At 40.5% G+C, this 19,163-nt stretch overlaps 1 protein-coding gene across 1 annotated transcript; it reads right to left on the reverse strand.

Annotated features, from left to right (window-relative positions):
• Window positions 1-10,083: 10,083 nt before the first annotated feature.
• Window positions 10,084-11,061, reverse strand: LOC308249356 (olfactory receptor 1J4-like; the record flags this gene model as incomplete). The annotated part of the gene is made up of 1 exon (XM_080670704.1): window positions 10,084-11,061. The coding sequence occupies one exon, from the start codon at window positions 11,059-11,061 to the stop codon at window positions 10,084-10,086; it is 978 nt and encodes a 325-aa protein (XP_080526830.1).
• Between the last annotated feature and the right edge of the window lie 8,102 nt (window positions 11,062-19,163).

The raw sequence follows: 19,163 nt of genomic DNA on the forward strand, positions 1-19,163 counted from the left end.
AATGAGTCCACGGATGACACTTAACTGCTAATGAGAGACTGCAAGCAAGTCCCCAAGCTTGTGGCTAATTTCTGACTGCCCTTTGGGAGTTCTGTGTCCAAGAGTAAGAGGGACTGGAGTCCTAGGGGACAGTGTCCCTGATTCTAGTCATGCCTTGGACTTCTTTGTTCTTGGGCATTGCTCCAGCTGGGAGGAAGGATTTTTCAACATTCTATTTTGAAATGATTTTAAAGATATAGAAAAGTTGTAATAACGATATTAACAATTCCTGGACAATCTTCAGCCAATTCCCCAATGGTGAACATTCTACTACTTATGTTTATCTTCTCTGTGTGTATATGTATATATGTATGTATGTATGTATGTATGTATATTTCAGGCTTAGATGTATAGCTGATATACCAGTGCATATTATCAGAAGGCATATGAGAATGTTTCCAGTAGCTAGTGTTTTTATCCTTTTTTAACAAATTTTCCAAAAAAATTTATTGTTGGAGAAACCAGGATGGCGGCATAAGTAAACACCTAAACTGCTGCCTCGCACAACATTTTCAAAAATACAACTAAAAGACAAAACGTCTATCACCCAAAACCACGGGAAAGCTGGCTGAGTGGAAGTTCTACAAGTAGAAGGAAGGAGAAAAGAGCATTGAGACGTGCAAAAGCACTGAAAAGCTGAGGTACGGAGGCGCGTGAATCGGGATGGCAGTGGGTGTCTGGGTGGGCTGCTTCTTTCAACCCGAAGGGAGACAAGCTCCCTATTACTCTGAACTCCAGTTTCTGGGGAGACGCTGAGGACCCAAACTCCTATGGGGAGAAGCTGGACTGTCTGCCATAGGATCGGAAAGTGAGGGTGACTTTCTTGCAGAGGTGCGCCCAGCAATCATTGTTTACTGCGCTGGGGCACGGGACATGGGTACTAGGAAACGCAGAGATGCAGAGGCGGCTGACTGGCAGCCATAGCTCTTTGCCAAGCCGTAGCCTAGTGACTCCCTGAGACCCCGCCCCGCACAATCTACAAACCCACCCAAACTTCAAGCAGCGGCTTTTGCATATAAATGGCCTGCACTATTGCAGCTTAACCTAACAAACTGCAGCTCTGGTCAGACAGCTCCAAACCTCCAAACCCAAAGCAAAGAGGAGAAAACTGTAGTTCTCACTGTAGCTCCTGTTGGGTGGCCTCAGACAGTAGCTGACCTGCACCCCATTGGAGATCCAGAAGCTAGTGTATCTAGTGGTCAGTGTGAGATGACACCAGACTTCAACTACTCACATCCATAAGTGACACATTCAAGAGGCAGACTCAGTGAGCACCAAAGCCCCACTGAAGCAAGTCCTGTCCCATAAGCGTGTATCCAGAGCAGCAGTTATTCCATTATGGACACTGCGGGTCCTCACAGCCAATTGGCCTGGAGGTCAATTCCTCCCAGTGACACCAACAACATCAAGACTTAACTACAACAAGGCTGTACACACAGTCCACAAAGGGGTGCACCAAGAGTGTCCACCTCAGGTAACTGGGAGGCTGACCCACTGGCCCATATAGGACACCTAGCACAGAAAGCCACCCTACCAACTCGGAAGCAGTGAAAATGCGGAGACAAAGGAACAGATCACAAACAAAAGAAATGGAGGAAAACAAACGACTGGATATAGAGTTCAAAACCACAGTTATAAGGTTTTTCAAGAATTTCCTAGAAAAGCCTGATAAATTCAATGAGACCCTCAAGGATATGAAAAAGGACCAATTAGAAATTAAACATACACTGACTGAAATAAAAAATATTATACAGAGACCCAACAGCAGACTAGAGGACCGCAAGAATCAAGTCAAAGATTTGAAATACAAAGAAGGAAAAAACACTCAACCGGGAAAACAAAAAGAAAAAAGAATCCAAAAATTTGAAGATAGTGTAAGAAGCCTCTGGGACAACTTCAAGCATACCAACATCAGAATTATGGGGGTGCCAGAAGAACAGAGAAGAGAGCAAGATACTGAAAACCTATTTGAAGAAATAATGACAGAAAACTTCCCACACCTGCTGAAAGAAATAGACTTTCAAGTCCAGGAAGTGCACAGAACCCCAAACAAAAGGAATCCAAAGAGGACCACACCAAGACACATCATAATTAAAATGCCAAGGGCAAAAGACAAAGAGAGAATATGAAAAGCAGCAAGAGGAAACAGTTAATTACCTACAAAGGAGCACCCAAAGATTGTCAGCTGATTTCTCAACAGAAACTATGCAGGCCAGACAGGAGTGGCAAGAAATATTCAAAGTGATGAATAGCAAGAACCTACAACCAAGATTACTCTACCCAGCAAAGTTATCATTCAGAATTGAAGGTCAGATAAAGAGCCTCACAGACAAGAAAAAGCTAAAGGAGTTCATCCCCACCAAACCAGTATTATATGAAATGCTGAAAGCTATTCTTTAAGAAGAGGAAGAAGAAAAAAGTAAAGATAAAAATTATGAACAACAAATACATATCTATCAACAAGTGAATCTAAAAATCAAGTGAATTAAAAATCTGAGGAACAGAGTAAACTGGTGAATATAATAGAATCAGGGGCATAGAAAGGGAGTGGATTAATAATTCTCAGGGGGAAAAGGGTGTGGGAGGTGCGGGAAGAGACTGGAAAAAAATCGTACACCTATGGATGAGGACAGTGTGGGGGAGGTAAGGGCAGAGGGTGTGGTAGAAACCAGGTGGAGGGGAGCTATGGGGGGAAAAAGGAGAAACAATTGTAATAATCTGAACAATATAGATTTATTAAATTTAAAAAAAATTTTAAAAAATTAAAAATAAAAAAATTTATTGTTGAAAGTATTACATATGTCCTTTTTTTTCTCCCATGAGCCCTTCTAGCCTTTCTCCACTCCCTACCCCAGACCTTCACCATACTATTATCTGGATCCATTGATTATGCATGCATGCATACAAGTTCTTTGGTGGATCTCTTCCCACCCACCCATGCCTTTCTTCCCTCTGAGATTAGACAGTATGTTCCATGCTTTTATGTCGCTGGATCTTTTTTGTTCATCAGTTCATTTTGTTCACTAGATTCCACATTGAATTGAGATCATGTGATATTTGCCTTTCTCTGACTGGATTTTTGCTTAGTATACTACTCTGCAGGTCCCTTCATGCTATCTCAAAGGGTAAAAGATCCTTCTTTTTTACAGCTGCATAGTATTCCATGGTGTAAATGTACCACAGCTTTTTTATTCACTCATCTACAGGTGGGCTGTTTCCAGATCTTAGTTATTATGAATTCCACTGCTATGAACATAGGGGTGCATATATTCTTTCTGATTGGTGTTTTGGGTTTCTAAGGATATATTCCTAGAAGTGGAATTGTGGGGTCAAATGGCAGTTCCATATTTAATTTTTAAAAAAACTCCATACTGTTTTCCATAACAGCTGTTCCAAACTGCATTCCCACCAGCAGTTTATTAGGGTTCCTTAATCGCCACATCCTCACCAGCACTTCTTATTTGTTGATATGTTGATGGTAGCCATTCTGATAGGTATAAGGTGATGCCTCATTGTAGATTGAATTTGCATCTCATCTCTCTGATGATTAGTGACTTTGAGCATTTTTTCATATGTCTCTTGGCTATCTGTGTGTCTTCTTTGGAAAAGTGTCTATTTAGGTCCTTTGTCCATTATTAATTGGATTGTTTGTCTTCCTTTTGTTTTATTGTATGAGTTCCTTATATTTTTTGGATATTAATCCTTTATCAGATGTATCATTGGCAAATACGTTCTCCCATACAGTAGGCTCCCTTTTCATTATGTTTATTGTAGAGGGCTGCTTGGGAAGGCACATGGGCATTTCTTTAAATTGTTGTCAGCTGAGCCCAAGGCGACTGACAGAGCTGTGTCTGGGTTACACCCTCCCCAAGAAGGTGGGGGGCGTTATCAGTACTGACTTTTTACCTTTGTCCAAGTGCCAGGGAGTGGGCTTTGATGTGTAAATCCAGGCAAGCACCAGGAATACTAGGGCCTACTCCAGAATGCAAATAAGCTCCTTTGATCCTAAGTTTTGGTGATACTTCCTGGTATTTGGGGGTATTAAATAAATGTGCTGTGGGCTCCGGGGTCCCTGCCTCTCCATCAGAGAGGATGGCATCCCACCTGGCTCCCAGCTTTGTTTCTATCTTTCTATCTGGTCTCTTTCTTTTATTTCTTAATCCCCAGCTCCTCCACTCAGGAACTGGACCTGTTCCTTTTCTGTGCTGGATGCGGAAAAGAGAGAACACCTCTACAGTTTATGGTTTCTTTTACTGTTTAGAAGTCCAATTTATTTATGTCCTCTTTTGTTTCTCTTGCCCTAGGAGATGTCTCTACAAACATAATGCTACAAGAGATCACTGAGATATTGCTGCCTATCGTTTCTTCTAGGATTTTTATGGTTTCACAACTTGTATTTAAGTATTCTATCCATTTTGAGTTTACTCTTGTGTGTGGTGTAAGTTGGTGGTTCTTTCTTTTTTTGTGTTTTATTTTGCATGTATGTTCAATTTTCCCAGCACCATTTATGGAAAAGACTGTCTTTACTCCATTGTATGCTCTTGCCTCCTTCTGTTACTTCCTCCTTTCCAAGTTGGATGCCTTTTATTTTTTCTTCTTGTCTGATTGCTGTGGCTATTGCATTCCAATACTATGTTGAATAAGAGGTGAAAGTGGACACCTCTGTCTTGTTCCTGCTCTTAGGAGAAATGGTTTTAGTTTTTGCCCATGAAGTATAATTTGGGCTATAAGTTGATCATATATGGCCTTTATTATGTTGAGGTATGATCAGTCTATTCTCACTTTGCTGAGGTTTTTTTTTTAATCTTTATTGTCAAAAGTATTGTTTATGTCCCCTTTTTTCCCTAAGGACCCCCTCTAGCCTGTCCCCCCTTCCAGCCCAGGCCTTCACCATGCTGAGTTTTTATTAAAAAACTTGAGACCCGATGCACGAATTTGTGCACCAGTGCAGTCCCTCGGCCTGGCCTGCGTGATTGGGCCAAAGCTGGCTCTCTAACATCCCCCAAGGTGTCCCGGATGGCAAGAGGGCATAGGCCCACTGAGGGCCCCCACTTGTGCACGATCGGGGTTGGGAAAGATGGGGCAGATTGGCCAGCCCAGGAGGGTCCGAGGGAGTGCTCCAGGGTGTGTCTGCCCATCTCAGTCCCAATCAGCTAGAACCCAGCAGCAAGGTAACCTACTGGTCAGAGCATCTGCCCCCTGGTGGTCAGTGCACATCATAGCGACTGGTCGACTGTCTGCCCCCTGGTGGTCAGTGCTCATCATAGCGAACAGTTGAGCTACCTTCGAATATCATTGTATATTAGGCTTTTATTATGTAGGAAGGGTGTTGGATTTTGTCAGATGCTTTTTCTGCATCTATTGATATGATGATGTGATTTTTGTTTTTCAATTTGTTTATGTGCTGACATTTACTGATTTGCGAATATTATGCCAGCCTTGCATCCCTGGAAAAAATCCCACTTGGTCATGGTGTATAATCTTTTTAATATGTTGCTGGATCCAATTTGCTAGTATTTTGTTGAGGGTTTTAGCATCTATGTTCACCAGGGATATTGGCCTATAATTTTCTTTTTTTGTTGTGTCTTTCTCAGGTTTTGAAATTAGGATAATGCTGGCCTCATAAATAGTTATACTTGATCAGTTAGCTAAGGTAGTGTGTGCCAGGTTCTCTACTGTAAAGTTGCCATTTATCTTAGTTACTATTTTAATCTTATAATTAATAGTTATATAATTAATAGGAGTTAGGTACATATTTTGATACTATGTAACCATAACTTTTTGCTTATTAAAATTTCACCTACTATACTTAACATCCATTGGTGATTTTCATATGAGAAAATTATTACAAATAGTGATTCTTCCAATTCTACATTTGTTATATATTTATTAGTTTTATTCTCCTATAAGAAGGAACTTGCCCATATTCCACCCTCATTTTTATTTATTTATTTATTTATTTATTTATTTATTTATGTATGTATGTATGTATGTATGTATGTATTTATTTATTTATTTATATCATTACAAGAGGCCAGTGCACAAAATTTGTTCACGGGGATTGCTCCCTCAGCCTGCCCTGCACCTTCTCCAATCTGGGACCCCTCAGGGGATGTCCAACTGCTGGCAGTCAGACATCCCTCGGGCAATTTGGGACCGCTGGCTCCTAACTGCTCACCTGCCTGCCTGCCTGATTGCCCCTAACACCTCTGCCTTACTACCTGATCGCCCCTAACTACTCTCCCCTGCCAGCTGGATTGCCCCTAACTGCTCTCCCCTGCTGGCCGGATCGCCTTTAACTGCTCTCCCCTGCTGGCCTGATCACCTTCAACTGCTCTCCCCTGCTGGCCGGATCTCCCCTAACTACTCTCGCCTGCCAGCCTGATCTCCCCTAACTGCTCTTCTCTGCTGGCCTGATCGCCCCTAACTGCTCTCTCCTGCTGGTCTGATCACTCCTAACTGCTTTCTCCTGCCAGCCTGATCTCCCCTAACTGCTCCTCCCCTGCTGGCCTGATCGCCCCTAACCACCTCTACCTCTGCCCCGCGACCATGGCTTTGTCTGGAAGGACATCCAAAAGGATGTCCGGAAGACATCAGTCTAATTAGCATATTACCCTTCTATTACTAAAGATAGATGGACTTGTGTATTCTTATTCCCTAAGTTCAAATCCATTACTATAGTTATTCATTTTGAAGTCTTAGGTGTGTTTATTGCCTGCAAGGATTCTAAATTATCTCAGAGAAGCCAACTGGAAATATATATAAAAGAAATACAAGGAATAAAAATTAGAAACTAAGAAAGTAAAGGAAAGTTAACTCACAGGAGGTGGGTGTGGAGTGCTACAGAAATCATGGGCAATGGGAATAGTGTAGATGTTGACATATAAGCTATAAGTTGCAATCTGTTTATACATTTTAAAACCCATTAGTTCAAATTGATATCTCTAACTCTAGTTTGGCACCATAGAGTTCTTTGTAGCATCTCCTTTTCCATGTACATAGCTCCTTTCCCTCAGAGAGAGAGGGACTCCTTTTTCCTCAATGTTTACTTATTTGTTGAGTCTTTGGATACATGGTGAGTTGTTTCACAATCTTGAACTCACACCACTGTCAGTGACACTAAATACAGCTTAAAACTTTATTTCAAGTGTTGTAGTTTTTTTACTTGTGAGAATATATAGATAAAATTTGGGGTTTAAAAATTAATTTAGTTACTTATTTCATTTCCCCCTTTAGTGTAATTATGGTATTCATTTGAAGTATAGTTAGGTTAATTTGTTTCGTTTTATTCTTTGTTTCTGTTTTATTTTATTCTTTGTTTTTGTTTTGTTAAAACTTACCTGAAGATATTTTTCATTGATTTTTAGAGAACTATAGTTCAGTTCATTTGTTTTGTTTTATTCTTTGTTTTTCTGTTTTGTTAATCCTCACCCAAAGATATGTTTCCATTTATTTTTAGAGAGCATGGAAGGGAGGGAGAGAGAGAGACAGAGAAAAACATCAATATGACAGTGACTCATCAATTGGTTGCCTCCTGCATGTGCCCCAACCAGGGCTGGGATCAAGCCTGCAACTGAAGTACATGACCTTGACTGGAATTGAACCTGGGATCCTTCAGTCTGAAGGCTGACACTCACCCCACTAAGCCACACTGGCTACGGCTGTTTTGTTTTCTTCTATTTTGCTTTATTCACCACCTCTTCTGTTTATTTCTCAATGGCAAAAGACAGCATAGTGAAAAGTTTACAAAAAAGTGTACTCATCTTCCCATCTCTTCTGGCTCACCTCCAATAGGTGAACAATTTCATTAATTTCTGTTTTATTGAACTTATTGGGGTGACGTTGGTTAGTAAAACCATACAGGTTGCAAATGTACAATTCAGTAAAACATCATCTGCATACTGCATGGTGAGTTCACCACCCGAAGTCATGTCTCATTTCATCCCCATTTATCCCCCTTTGATCACTTCCACCTTCTACCACCCCTTTCCCCCTATCACATATTGTTGTTTGTCTGTGTCTATCATATATATCCCTTCATCTGTTCATCCAGCCCCTGTAACCAAGTACCTTCTGATAGCTGTCAGTCTATTCTGTGTATCTATGCTTCTGTTTCTATTTTTTGAAAAATATTATTTGTCCATTAGATTCCACATATAAGTGCAATCATATTGTGCTTGCCATTGTGTGACTGGCTCATTTCATTTAGCATAATAATTTTCAAACCCATCCATGTTGTCACAAGAGATCAGATTTTCTTCCTTTTTACAGCCAAGTGGTATTCCATTGTATAAATGTGCCATAGTTTTTTAATACGCTTATCTATTGATGGGCACTTAGGCTGTTTCCAGACCTTAACTACTGTTTTTTCTTCCTATGTTTCATTTTTCTCAAACAGGCAGACATGTGTGTGTTCTATATCCCCTTTATTTTCACTTAAAAGTGGCATCCTGTAAATGGTCTTTTGCACATTGCTATTTTCCCATTTATCCTGATATTTCTTCATACTGATTCATAGATATCTTTGTGCTAATTTTTTTCATAATTGCCAACACTTGATTGCATTGATATTCTATAGAGTGTTTTTAGGTGTCCCAGAATGAGATGTAGGTGATGAGTGTTCTAAATGCCACTGAACTGTACATCTACAAAAGCTAATATAATAAATTTCATATTTTATTTAAATTATAATTAAAAATTAAGGAGAAAGTAAAAATAATTTCTATATACAATACATAAAATAATTATAACATAGTAATAATAATATATGAACAAGATGTAAATAGAGGGGGAATGATATAACAAAAATATATTTAATTAAAAAGGAGGAAGACAAGAGAGAATAAATGTGAAACAAATGTATCAAATAAAAAACATAGTAATATGGGGCATAGCCAATTTGGCTCAGTGAATAGAGCGTCGGCCTGTGGACTGAAGGGTCCCAGGTTCAATTCCAATCAAGGGCACGTGCTTGGGTTGCGAGCTTGATCCCCAGTAGGGTGCGTGCAGGAAGCAGCTGGTCAATGATTCTCTCTCATCATTGATGTTTCTATCTCTCTCTTTCCCTGCCTCTTGAAATCAATAAAAATATGTTTAAGAAATAAGGAACTTTAAAAAACACAATAAAAAACCTAGTAATATGGAAAATATAAATACAAAAAAAGAAAATATAAATGTAAACATATTATGATTACATTAGATGTCAATAGATACAATTCTCCAGAAATATAATAATTGTTACTCTATATAAAAGAGCAAAATCTAACATTACACTGTTAACAATGGACACCTCATAGATATAAGGACAAAAAAGTTTGAAGTGATAGAAGAGAAATACCATGTAAACACTAACCACGAGAAAGCTGCATCATTACCATCTATACTACAGTAGCATCTATATCTCTATCTGCATCTGTACATATAGATAGAAAGTATCTGAAGTAGATGAGGTCTGAAGGTAGGACCCAGCACTAGAAATATCTTCTAATTATACACACAATTGTGTGCTGTTAAATGCATTTTTAAAAGTCTCTCTTTTTTACAAAGCTTTTTTTTTCATAGTACCTGGGAATTTCCAAAGTGTAATTTTTCTTATTATGGCTGATTGCAATCTACCAACATGATGACATTGAATGTGAGTTGGAAAGAAATGCGCATCATCAGCTTGAAGCCAACAATAGCCAATATTAAAAATTCAGTAAAAATAAATTAATGGAAAGTTCACCAGAAGCAGACTATGATGCTAAATCAGGGTGTCCTCATTAACACACTATAATCAATACATAAAAAAAAACTGACATGCCTCAAAGTAGAAAAACAAAAATCTGCAATTATAGTTGTGCAAAATGTTTTGCATGAGATTTTGCATACATCTTCTAAGAAATGATGAACAAGTAAAAAATATTAATTAGTTGTAAAGAATTATTAACAATCCTAGGGGAAAATGTGACCTAGTTAACATATTAACAACACATGTACATGATGACAGAACGCATATTCTATGAAAAGTATATGGAGGTTCAACCATACATAATTTTAGGAGATCTATCTCACTGTGCTCCTGACTGCAACAGGAGGATTTAGTGATTGCTGCTTAAAGAACTTAACCCTATTGACACACATCTCTGAGGCCTGTTTTATATCTCTGTTCCTCAGGCTGTAGATGAAGGGGTTCAGCATGGGGGTAACTACTGTATACATGACCGAAGCAATTATGTCCTTGGAACCACATGATGAGGAGGAAAAGTAAACACCTACAGCTGTCCCGTAGTATAAAGACACCACAGAGAGATGGGAGCCACAGGTAGAAAAGGCTTTATAGAGTCTCTTAGTGGAGGGGACCCTCATGATGATGGTTCCTATACGGATATAGGAGCCTAAAATAACACCAAAACACGAAAAGGAAATCATTCCTCCCTCAGTGAATATGACCAGCTCATTGAGGGAGATGTCTGAACAGCTCAGCTTCAGGAGTGCAGCGAGGTCACAGAAGAAGTGGGTGATGGTATTGTCAGCACAGAAAGATAGTTGGACCAAGAGGAGGGTATGAATAAGAGAATGGACACAGGCAACTATCCAAGAACCAGCCACCAGCAATGCACACAGCCCCTCCCTCATGATGGTGGTATAGTACAGGGGGTGACAGATGGCCACGTACCTGTCATATGCCATCACAGCCAGAAGGAAATTGTCAAGACCAGCAAAATATATGAAAAAATACAACTGAGAAATACACCCCATATAGGAGATGGATTGATGCTGAGTCTGCATGTTCCTGAGCATCTTAGGCACAGTGACAGATGAGAGAGAAATGTCAGAGAAGGCCAAGTGGCTGAGGAAGAAGTACATGGGCGTGTGCAGGCGAGAGTCCAGCCTGATGAGCAGGATGATGAGCAGGTTGCCCAGCACCGTGGTCAGGTACATGCCCAGGAACAGGGTGAAGAACATGCCCTGCTGCCCTGGTGGGATGGGGAGCCCCAGGAGGAGGAACTGGGACACGCTGCTCTGGTTCTCAGGCCTCATGCTGCTCTTCTCTCTCCTGGGGATGAAAGGACAATGAAAAAGGCCAGAGACTTTGAAACGGTGATTATGGTCACCACTGTAGCGTTTCCTACTTTCTCCTGGAGAAAAATAACATCTCCTTGCATTCATATAATCTGCTAGAGTTTTCACTGCAAGCAACACACCTTCAATGCCCAATATAGGCTTCTTTCAAATGAAAGCAGAACACATTCATCCTTATTTTTTTAAATCACCCAGGTTCCTGGCACTGTGCTACTAATTAGAGATGCAAGAATAAATGGGACACACAGGACCTCTGCCCCCTGACCCTCTGGGCACACCTGACAGAGGACTGAGTGAAGGTAAGGCTCTGCAGGTAGATTCCTTGAGCTGGGAGTCTGGTGGCATCGCTCTCTGGGCAGCTGACTTAAGGAGCTGAATCTCTTGTGGCCACATGTTGTGCCTCAGTATGTGAAGATACCAATATCACACATTCCTAGAGTTAATAAGAGGGTTCTAATTCAAGACACGTGAATGTCTAAGAACAATGCCTGTATAAAATAAACACAGAAAATTTTAATTAGTACTTTTATGATGTGCTAACTACCCAAATAAAGCCAAGATCAAATGTAGGAATTTAATCAAACAGCATCTTGAGAAGATCAGCGCAGAGGGCCAAGGAGCTGACCTAGCTCCTTGTGCTACCTTATCTGAGCCCTCACCCTCTCAAGAGGCATTTCGGAGCTCATATCCTGTCATTGGGTAAGTCTTCTGGTGAGACATGTCTTAATGAACATTCATCTTGTTGCGAAGAAGTAAACTTACCTCAGTGCATCTATCTCCATCTGCATCTGGTGCTTCAAGATGGCTCCAAAATGAGGATCCACAGGCAGGAAATCCTGAGATCTGAGATCTGGCATGTGAGAACTGAGGACCCTGAAGGATGGGAAGTGTCTTTTAGGATTCACCGTTACCTGATTGACAATCACTATTTCTAGTAGCGATCTTCACATTTATAATAATTGACATTTAGTGAAATAATTGACATTCTGTCAAACCAATGCATTTTTGCATTTATTGCCACATTAAATTTCAATAGTCCTCGGAGGCAGGTGTTGTAAAACTTCATCATATACGTACTCAGAAGTTGTGAGAACTATCATGATCACATAGTTAGTAACTGCTGTAGTCTCAATTCTCTCATGTTCCTTAGATTTATTAGAATCTTTGCTCCTATGACCCTGTTTCGCCCTCTTTTTGATTAGACAAAAGAGTCAGGTTCTTAAGAAATATAGTCTCAGGGTTTGAGGAAGTCCTTTTGCTCAGACAGCGGTCACTCATAGTCCTACAGCCCAGTATTTTGCAAATGGCTTTCTGGACCTTCAATTTCACTCAGTCTACCATCGTTTATTCTGTATCTGGGAAGGAGAGAAGACGGTGATTTTTGTTCCTTCACTTACTAACAGTAGTGAGATGGCTTATACAATATCACATAGATATTGCCCAGCGCAACCTGGTCTCAAGGTAGATTTTCTGGTCGTCTTTTCACTGGGAAGAGAATTCATCCATTTCTTCCTGTGGGAGGTAGAAGGTTAAGCTAAAGTTGAATGTCAAAATACCCATAAGCTTGGGAGAGGAACTTGGCATTGATATTGCTGTGTGGGAATCTGACCAGGTAAATAATCCCAGTAAGTAACTAGGATCTCAAACACATCCTAGAGGAGACCCATTTTGAGGGAAGGGAACAATACAGAAATGGTACCTTGATTCTGTCAGCACCATGAGTGAAAGTGGTGGCTGGGAGACACTCAGTAATAGAGAGGAGAAGCGGCTGCCTGGAGGTCAGGAGGAGTCTTTGGTTGGACTAATTTTCCTGTCAGTGTACCAGGTATTGTCCTCTAGCATTCAGGAAATGGAGAGTCAGGTGTCATGGCCCCTACAGGATACAAATTACTAAGTGCTTACAATGTGCTAGAAGTTAAGCACCTTATAGACCAGATTCCACAGTGATTGTCATTATTCCCATTTGACAGTGGAGGCTGCTGAGCATGTATGACCACAAAGCTATTAGGTGGGAAAAAGACAAAGAATTGAGTGTAGGCATATGTGACCTCAGATATGAGCATTTAGTTTCTAAACTATGTAACAAAGTTGACGAAGAAGTTCAAAAACATTGGGCTTCCGGGGATGCTCCTGTATTATTCAAATCACTGAAAAATGTCCCCCAACGGATCTTCAAAATGGGCTTTATTTGGAGCTGCCTGCGTGGGTTCTGGTCTGTAGCTATGGTGAATCCAGCCATATGAAAGCACGATATTTTTTGGCCTTTTTCAGTATCTTGGTTTTAAGTCTCCATCCTACATATCTTCTGTGTGAAGGAAGTCAAGGTGTGCATTTGTTACACACAAGAGCACTCACACACTATCACAGCCACAGCCCTGCCAAAGGGAGTCTTACAGACTTCCCTGGCTTACACTCAAGCTAGGTAAATACAGCCAGAGTGTGAGTCAACGTCACACAAATCTATGCAAAACTCACACAAATACACTCACACGTGTGCAACACAGTTGCACACACATAACTATCAAGCATCCTCCACCACACACATCGCAGTCACAGGCAGTCACACATTCAAATCTCAAGTGATTCACAAGGTCTTCTATGCAGCACGCAGGCAACAAAACACAAGTAAAATAAGGCACACATCACTGTGGAAACGCAAGGCTTCCCTGATTTATACTTATTCTCAGTGGGTGTATTCAATATGTGAGTCAGTGACACACACACAAAGCCATACAACACAACACACACACACACACACACACACACACACACACACAAACACACGACTATGCAGATTTCTGGGTCCCTTCTAATCTATACCAGATCTATGAGTTTTGATACCTTGTTCTTTGTGGTGTTTCCCAAATCTTCAGTTTCTGTGCAGGAGACCCAGGTTTAAAGGAAGGGAACAAACCTTCATGGTCTGAGGACTTTTATAGATTCTTACGTCTGTTCACCAGTTTCAAAACAGTGGGCAGGTGATCTCCTTTTAGCTTCAGAAAGAGACCCCAGAGGGAGACAGCGCCAAGACTCCGATTAGAGCAGCAGTCTTTGGAATAATTGCCCAACTTCCTCCAGGCTCCTTGGGAAGGAACATGGTTAGGGGCCAGAGAGACAGAACTGCAACTGGAGTCCCAGCAGACAGTTTCCGTAATGTCACTGATACCTAGGGCCTCTGGCCAAGTCTCCAAATGGCAAGCAGAAGGTTCCCAGTTGCCTGTGGCCTCTGCCTCACAATTTCAATGTACATCATTCAGCAGGCTCCCAAAAAACAATACAGACCTCTGTTAGAACACAAAGCCCCTTCAACAGGAGAGTGAACAAAAAAGCTGTAGTGTATCTGTACAGTGGAATAGGACTTGCCAATAAAAAGAATCATCTAAAGAGCAAAAAGAATATAAAAATGCCTTGATACGTATTCATCTCAAAATGAATCTCAAAATGTTTATGCTGAGTGAGAGAAGGCAGCAATGAAAAAATATATTCTGTATGATCCCATTTAAATAAACTTCTAGAAGGTGCAAACTAGTTGATGTGATAGAAACAGATCAGCGGTTCCCCTGGGGGACAGAGGTGAGGAGCAAAGAGGGAGCAGGAGATAGGCTTGGGGAAACTTCCTGGTCCTGACAGCCTGTAGTGATAGCTTAATGGGTGTATACATATGTCAAAACTATCCAAATTGTATACTTTAAATATATGAAGTTTTTTGTATTCACTTAAACCTCAAAAAATCTGTCTTTATTTTTTTAATGTATCCTTATATTTTAAAGTAGTACAGTTGTCACCTTCTCCCCCCCCACCACATTGACCCCTCCACTCCACACCCGCCCCTCCCAGGCCTTCACCACACTATTGTCTGTTCCATGGGCTATGTATATGTATATATATAAAATCCTAAGTAAACATTATGACTGCTCAACTGGTCAGCTGGTCACCATGACATGCACTGACCACCAGGGGGCAGACACTCAATGCAGGGGCTGCCCCCTGCTTCAACCAGATGTTGGGCTCACAGGTGGAGAGTGCAGCTGTAGCTGGGGGAGCCTCTCCCACCTCCACAGCAGCGCTACCAAGAATGCGGCAGCAGCAGGTGTGGGGGGCCGGATTGAGGGGAGCAGTGCGGCACTATCCCAGGCTTGGGCTTCTCCCCAGCTTCCTGCCGCTTCACGCTCTACTATATCCCTGTGGGGAATCGGGCTGAAACCAGCAGTCCAACATCCCCCATGGGTCCCCTATTGCAAGAGGGCACAGGCCAGGCTGGGGGGCCCCACTGGTGCACGAATCTGTGCACTGGGCCTCTAGTATGCATATAAGGTCCCTGGTTCATAACTCCCACCTGCCCCACCCCCACCTTCCCTCTAAGATACATCAGTCTATTCCATGCTTCTATGTCTCAGGATCTATTTTGTTCATTACATTATCTTGTTAATCAGATACCACATATGAGTGAGATCATGTGATGCCTATCTTTATTTTACTCATTTTTAATTAAAATTTTAAATTACAGTTTATATTCAATATTATTTACTATTAGTTTCACATGTACAGCGTAGTGGTTAGACAATCATGTACTTTATAATGTGTTCATCCTTATATTTCCAGTACTCAACGGTCTACACACAGTTAATCACAATATTATTGACTATATTCCCTATGCTGTAATTTGTATCTTCATGACTATTTTGTAACTTCTTTTATTTTATTTTATTATTTTTTTAAATTTATCTTTATTGTTGAAAGTATTACAGATGTTCCCTTTTTCCCCATTGCCCCTCCTCCACCCCACTGCCACCCCCTCCCCATGCCTTCACTGCACTATTGTCTGTGTCCATGGTTTGCATATATGCATATTAGTTCTTTGGCTAATCTCTCCCTGTCCCCCATTCCCTCTGAAATACATCAGTCTGCTGCATGCTTCAATGTCTATGGGTCTTTTACCAGTCAGTTTATTGTGTTCATTAGATTCCACATATAAGTTAGATCATGTATTAGTTATCTTTCTTTGACTGGCTTATTTTACTTAGCATTATACTCTCCAGGTATCTCCATACTGTCTCAAAGGTTAAGAGATCCTTCTTTTTTACAGCTGCATAGTATTCCATTGTGAAATATGCCACTGTTGTTTTTTTAAAATCCGTTCATCTACTGATGGGCACTTTGGCTGTTTCCAGATCTTAGCTATTATAACTAATGCTGCTATTTATTTTTATTAATAAATTCTTACCTTTTACTTGCAAAGTTAAATGAGATTGTTTTTTAGTTTCTCTTTCTGATAGATCATTAGTGGTGTATAAAAATGCCATGGATTTCTGAGTGTTAATTTTTTATCCTGCTACATTGCCAAATTAATTTGTTAAAGCCAGTAGTTTTTTGGTGGAGTGTTTATGGTTTTCTATGTACAGTATTGTGTCATCTGTGAATAATGAGAATTTTACTTCCTCCTTTTCAATTTGGAAGACTTTTATATTTTCTTCTTGTTTGATCACTGTCCTAGCTCTTTCAGAACTATCTATAATAATAAAAATGTAATATGCTAATTAGACCAGACATCCTTCCAGACAAACTTCCAGACGAGGGAAGCCCGGGTCCCGGGTGCCAGAGGGAAGCTGGTGCCGGCAGCAGGGGGACGGAAGGCTACACTTGCATGAATTTCTTGCATTGGGCCTCTAGTGTTGAATAAGAGTGGTAAAGTGGAAATCCCCTCTTGCTCCTGTTCTTACTGGAAATAGTTTTAGTTTTTTCCATTGAGTACAATTGTGGCTGTAGATTGGTCCTTTATGGTCTTTATTATGTTCAGGTATGATTCCTCTATCACACTTTGCAGAGAGTTTTTGTCAAAAATCGGTGTTGGATTTTGTCGAGTGCTTTTTCTGCCGCTATTGATATGGTTGTGTGATTTTTGTCTTTCAGTTTGTTTATGTGATGTATCAATTTTATTAATTTGCAAATACCGTACCAGCCTTGCATCCCTGGGATAAATCCCACTTGGTCACGGTGTATGATCTTTCTAATATATTGCTGGATCCTATTTGCTAATATTTTATTGTGAATTTTAGCATCTATGTTCTCCAGGAATACTGGCCTGTAAATTTCTTTCTTTGTAGTGTCTTTATCTAGTTCTGGAATTGGGATAATGCTGGCCTCATAAAAAGAGGTTGGAAGTGTTCCTTCCTCTTGGATTTTTTTGGAGTATTTTTAAGACAAAGTGTTAGTTCTTCTTGGAATGTTTGGTAAAACTACCCTGTGAAGCCGTCATTGGTGATTCTTATATGAGAAAATTATTGCAAATGTGAAGGCCAAATGGTGATTTCTCAAATTCTATGATTTCTTCTTTATTATCCTAAAAGAAGGAAATTATTCTTATTCAACACCTGTTAGTTTTTTATTTTTTCATTTATATTGTTAAGTATTCATGGATTCCTATTCTGTAAGTTATAATCCATTACTATTATTCATTTTAAAGCTTTGGGTAAGTTCATTGCTTTCAACTATTCTAAATGGTATCAGAGAAGCCAACTGGGAAATATATATTAAAAAAAAAAAGGAAGGAAAATTTAGAAACTAAGATACTAAAAGCATGTTTGCTCCTAGGAGGTGGGTCAGGAGCAGGACAGAAAGAATGAGGATGGGAACAGTATAGACGTTGATATATAACATGTAAATTGCAATCTGTTTATACATTTAAAACCCAGGACTTTGAATTGATAGCTCCAATTCTAGTTTGACACCATAGAGTTCTTTCCAGCCTCTCCTTTCCCATGTACAGAGCTCCTTTCCCTGAGAGTGAGGGTCACTTTCTTTTCCTCAATGGTCGCTTATGTACTGAATCGTTGGATACATGGTGACTTGTTTCAGAACCTTGAACTGTTAATGCCATACAATGTACAACTTAAGACATTGTTTTCAGTGTTTTATTTTTAACTAGAAGTCTGGTGCATGAAAATTCATGCACTGGAGGGGGTGTTCCTCAGCCTAGCCTGCCCCCTCTCACCGTCCGGGATCCCTCAGGGGTGGGAGGCGACCTGGCAATCAGGGGAAGGCAACACCCCATCACACCTCTGCTGCTGCCACTGCCAGCAGCACAATCCATGGGCGTCCCTGGTTACCTGAGCCTCAGGCAGCTGGGCAGCCGCCATCCGAGGTTTGCCTAGACCTTGGGCCGGCCCTGGGTATCTGGGTGGCTGAGGGGACTGGGGGACTCCGGAGGCAGTCGCGCGGTACAGCCAAGCCTGCCTGGGAGCGGGCCCCATCTTGCCGCACGCCTGACACCCCAGCGGCGCTACAATACACTACACTATACTATGCTACGCTACGCTATGATATGCTATGCCATGTCATGCCATGCCAAGCCATACTATACTATACTATGCTATAGTAGTATCTATATATCTAGCTGTATCTCTATCTGTATATGTATCTATAACTATATAGATAGAATGTATTTATATTAATATCAGAAGTAGATGAGGTATTCAGGTAGGACCGATTACTAGAAACTTTTCCTAATTATAAAATTAGTAGTGTGCTCTTAAATGCATTCCTCAAAAGTCTCTCTCTCTAACATCCTTGCTTTGTTGCACATACCAATTTTTACTGTGTAATTATTGTTATCATGCCTGATTGCAGCCAGCCAACATTAGGAAGAGATGTGCACAATCAGCCAGAAGCCAACAAAAGGCAGCATAAAAACATCAGGTAATAAAAAGGAAAGACTACCAGGAGCAGATCATGATGCTTAATAAGTGGCTATTCGATAACATAAAATTCTTAAAAATGCATAAGCAAAAAATGACATATCTCAGAACAGAAAGAGACAAAACCACAGTTATAATAGTGCAACATGTTTTGCATAAGATTATGCATATACTGTATATTATAAGAGATGATGGACACGTGAATAATATTAATTGGGAATAAATAATTATTAATAATCCAAGTAGCAAATTTAACACATATGACAGATTAACAACACTGTACATATGAAAGAAAGTATATTCTATGAAAGGTGTATGGAGATGTTGACCATACAATGATCTTAGGAGATCTATCTGACTGTGCTC

The sequence above is a fragment of the Plecotus auritus genome (genome assembly GCF_963455305.1).
Source record: "Plecotus auritus genome assembly, chromosome: 5".
Lineage (NCBI taxonomy): Eukaryota > Metazoa > Chordata > Mammalia > Chiroptera > Vespertilionidae > Plecotus > Plecotus auritus.